We start from the raw sequence: 4,702 nt of genomic DNA, 5'->3' as shown, positions 1-4,702 counted from the left end.
TTTTTTCACCTTTCCGAAAGCTACCGCTAGATGGTAAACCAGGGTGTACCAATTTTGAGTAGCGTCCTTAAATTTCGAAATATTGCAGTTTCAAGCATTTCTGAAATTTACCGTTATATGAAAAGCGGCCGTAATTTTAGCCTGAATTCAATAATTTTTAATAATTGGCTTTTATGTGGCAAGCACAATAACCGTACCGAGTTTGGTACAAATTGGTATAACGGTTACCGATATACGTATATGTTATCATAAGTGGGCGGTGCCCATTGCAAGCATCAATTTTGAATAAATTAGCGTTAATAGTTACTGATTTATCGAAGAATTTGTATTTCTCTAAATTACCGTTATATGGGATGTGGGCGTGGTTATTGTCCGATTTTTTAAATTTTCGGCCATTTAGTATGCTGTACCAAGGCCAACAACTGTGCCAAGTTTGGAAGAAATTGGTGCAGCGGTTACCAAGATATGCACATGTAACCATAAAAGGGCGTGGCTACGCCCATTTTCCAAAAATTTATAATCTTATTTTTCGTCTGAAAATTATTACAAATATCAATTTTGAGTGAATACTCTTCAGTAGTTACTAAGATATCGCAGTTTTCGTATTTCTGAAAATTACCGTTATATGTGATGTGGGCGTGGTTATTGTCCGATTTTTTTAATTTTCGGCCATTTAGTATGCTGTATCAAGACCAACAACTGTGCCAAGTTTGGAAGAAATCTGTGCAGCGGTTACCAAGATATACACATGTAACCATAAGTGGGCGTGGCTACGCCCATTTTCCAAAAATTTATAATATTCTTATTTTTCGTCTGAAAATTATTACAAATATCAATTTTGAGTGAATTATCTTCAGTAGTTACTAAAATATCGCAGTTTTCGTATTTCTGGAAATTACCGTTATATGGGAAGTAGGCGTGGTTATTGTCCGATTTTTAAAATTTTCGGCCATTTAGTATGCTGTATCGAGGCCAACAACTGTGCCAAGTTTGGAAGAAATTGGTGCAGCGGTTACCAAGATATACACATGTAACCATAAGTGGGCTCGAGTTATCATGTACACGGACGGACGGACAGACGGACAGACGGACGGACAGACAGACATGGCTTAATCGATTTCTCTATTCATTCTGAGCATATATGTATACATTTGTCTATATCTATCTCGATTCGTTTTGGCTGTTACAAACAACCGTTATGTGAACAAAATTAATATACCCTTGTGCACAAGTGCGCTCGGGTATAATGAAATGCAAATGCCAACGACATGAGCTATAAATATAACATTTTTTCAATTGTTAGTGACATGTTTACTTTCTTTAAAATATATTTTAATTATAATTATTAAAAGAAAAATTAAATAGATAGAAATGTCGCGTTTAAAACGTGAAAAAAGACAGTGTAAAGAAATTATAAATTTGCTTATGAGTAGTGAAGTCTGCGGAGAAAAAATTGAACATAACATTCAATCCGATCCAGGGCCCGCTTTGCCAATCGGTGGAACATTGGAGCCTGCATATGATGAGTTATCCTTATCCGACGAAAATGTTTTGCCCACGTTCAATGAAGCATTAGCCGCTTGGCTTGTTAAGTACAATATAAGTCACGCTGCAGGGAACGAGTTGCTTACAATGTTGCAGCGAAAAATGGAGCTTTTACCTTTGGATGTTAGGACATTGAAACGCACACCGAAAGATCCTCCAACAGTAAAAATGGCGGATGGAGAATATGCGCACTATGGACTAAAAGACAGCCTAACAGATTTCATGCGTATACGTAAGCCGGAATTATTGATGTTGGAATTAAACTTTAACATTGGCGGTCTTCCGATTTCAAAAAGCTCACAGAGAAGCGTGTGGCCAATTTTGGTCAATGTTACTGGTACAGAAGAGGTTTTTGTCGTTGGTATATTTTGTGGAAAGTCTCATCCAACAAATGTTAATAAATATTTGAGCGAATTTGTCGAAGAACTCAACGAGTTATTACAAAATAACTTTGTTTACGAAGGCAAATCTTATAATGTAACTTGCCTAGCATTTATTTGTGATGCTCCAGCCAGAGCGATGTTACTAGGCGTCAAAGGACATACTGGGTATAGCTCTTGCACAAAGTGTTTTCAAAAAGGTGAAAGAAAAGATTTTAGATTAGTATTTCCTTATCAAAGTAATACAAATCGAGGAGATTGTGACTTTCGACAGAGAAGTGATAAAGAACATCATAACGTAAAAACTATGACAGAACTCGAAAAATTGCCTATAGACATGATCAAAACATTTCCTTTGGACTACATGCAGAGAACTTATAATTACTGAGAAGATGCAAACAACAAATGGAAACTATTGAGTGTCGGAACTTAACAGATTTAGAATGTTTTAACCACGGAATCCACTTTTTGCAGATTTTTTGGTGGTTGATTCTGTTAAATTCACTGTTAGCGGCACAAAATAATGTCTAGCAACATGTATATTGATATACTCCGTGTTGCAGGGTAGTAAATCGGAATTCTGATATTTTTACTTAATATTGCCAATTTTTAATTATTTTTTTAATTTTTGCTTTTTTATATGCAAAACAATTATAATGATAAGAAACTAAAGTTTTGAGCGATAAAGCGAATTAGAACCGGAATTATTTGATGCAAAACCATTCCGATTAATTGATGCCCAATACCATTTGCATATTTTACATATTCTATAGATTGTTCATTTTTTAGGTACATGTATTAAAAATGTTTTTTGACCAATTTTAGTACTTTTTTGGTATATTTATCTTAAAAAAAAATATATTTGGCAAAAGAAAAATCGAAATCATTGAAAAAATTATGTACATGCAACTGAAAGTATTTACAAATAAGTTTTTATTGTTCGCAAATACATATAGGTATGTGGCTATGAAATATTTTTCCGTAACTAAAATTTCATAGAAGCATATTATGCTGCCCGACCTCTTATGGGAATTTTTATACATATATTTTATAAATACAAATCAATTTATAAAATATACCTCAAAGGTCAAGATAAAATAAAAAAAGGAAAATTTAATTACTTTAAAAAAAATAGAAACAAAAAAAAAATTCTCCAACTGGGATTTGATCCCCAGCAAAAATGCAACACGCGAAAATAATCTTGCGCCTCTAGCGCATCCACCACACAACACATTGGAATTCGATCGCCTAAGCAAATTTCGTGGAATTGTGTGTGCAGAAAACCACCATCGTTTTGCAAAATTTTATTAACTGATACATATTTTGATGTTTAATCAAGAAATTGAATATTATCTATCAACATTGAAGAAATATTAAATTAAATGGTTATGATCATATGTTTAATTTATTATTTACTTGTGAATAATACATAGATATAAATGTGCATATGAACAGGTAAACAAACTATGTGCATACATAAATACATATATGTATGTACATATGCATACGCGTACATAATTGATTAGTGTTCATGCAAACAAAAATGCAATCGCTTCTAATTACTCTAATCAATCTATGAACATCAAAAACCAAATACATATAAACTTATGTATGTACATACATACAAATACTCATGTTCAGGTTTATTGATGACTTTTATTTAATAGGTCAAACCATACTTAAGTTTTTAGGAAAATCAAATACATTAATTAATTGTGTACACAGCATACGTTTTATATCTCATTATCACTATCATCTTCATTCTTGGCTGCTAGACCCGCTTGGACCGCTTGATCGTACCATGGTTGAGGGTTCAAACGATGTAGACCTTTCGTTTCTTTACTGACCAAACTCATTTCGAAATGGAAGTCTTTGTTTCTCAGTTCATCATGCACTTGGTAAATTCTGTAAATTTTAAGAAAAAATATCAGTTAATATTTAGTTTTCTAATTCTTTATATGAACATCGTTACCCTAATGTAGAAAGACCCTATCTAACATTTTTGTTATCTTTTATAACATTATAAAAACTAAAGATCCTCAGTAGTTGTTTTTTCGTTAGACTGGTTTTTAGTAAGCACAAAAGCTAATTTTTTGATGTACTTCGAACTTCGAAATAAAATGAGTTAGGGTCTTTCTATATTCAACTAACGATATTTAAATGAACCCATTGCTTACATTCTACCAGCATTCTGCACCAAGTCGTCCACGCTCATTTCAGCGAATTTTAGTTTCTCCATTTCTGTTTTAGCCTGTTGCTCTGCTTTTCCGCTTGCACAAGCAAAATACCCAAATGATGTGCCCGATGGATCGATTTTGTACAATTGTGGCCCCTGTTCCTCATCCCAAGAGGCCAGTATGACAGATACTCCAAAGGGCCGCACGGCGCTGTATAGGGTGTAAGCGTGTACATAGGCCGATACGCGTTCTGTTAACTGTTTTAATGGTATAGTTCGTTCGAATTGTTGACGGAAATTGGCAGCTTCTTGGCGAGCAATATCTATAATATAGCGTCCATCCGCCAAAAGACCAGCAATAGCAATACCAATGTTTTTATCAATTGTAAAAATCCTGGTAGCAGCATCATCTTCATACAATGCACTGGTGACGATTTTCTCCACCGCTAGAACAATGCCATCCTTACCTCGCATACCAATTACTGTGCCACTCATTTCCACCGCTTTCCCAGCATATTCGATTTGGTACACTCGGCCGTCAGGAGAAAACTGTGAAGCCGACAAATCGTACTACGAAAACCGTAAAATGTTATTAGAACAC

At 34.3% G+C, this 4,702-nt stretch overlaps 1 protein-coding gene across 1 annotated transcript; it reads right to left on the bottom strand.

Annotated features, from left to right (window-relative positions):
* Nucleotides 1-3,525: 3,525 nt before the first annotated feature.
* LOC118744825 (proteasome subunit alpha type-3) lies at nt 3,526-4,671 on the bottom strand (the record flags this gene model as incomplete). The annotated part of the gene is given in 2 exon segments (XM_036478188.1): nt 3,526-3,830; nt 4,103-4,671. Coding segments are annotated over 2 exon segments (741 nt in total), but the record flags the coding sequence as incomplete, so codon positions are not given.
* Between the last annotated feature and the right edge of the window lie 31 nt (nt 4,672-4,702).

Source organism: Rhagoletis pomonella, unplaced genomic scaffold, assembly GCF_013731165.1.
Source record: "Rhagoletis pomonella isolate Grant_MI unplaced genomic scaffold, Rhpom_1.0 Rhpom_scaffold_00008, whole genome shotgun sequence".
In the NCBI taxonomy this organism is placed as follows: domain Eukaryota; kingdom Metazoa; phylum Arthropoda; class Insecta; order Diptera; family Tephritidae; genus Rhagoletis; species Rhagoletis pomonella.
The sequence above is the reverse complement of the archived record's forward strand: the minus strand, read 5'-3'. Positions and strand labels throughout refer to the sequence as shown.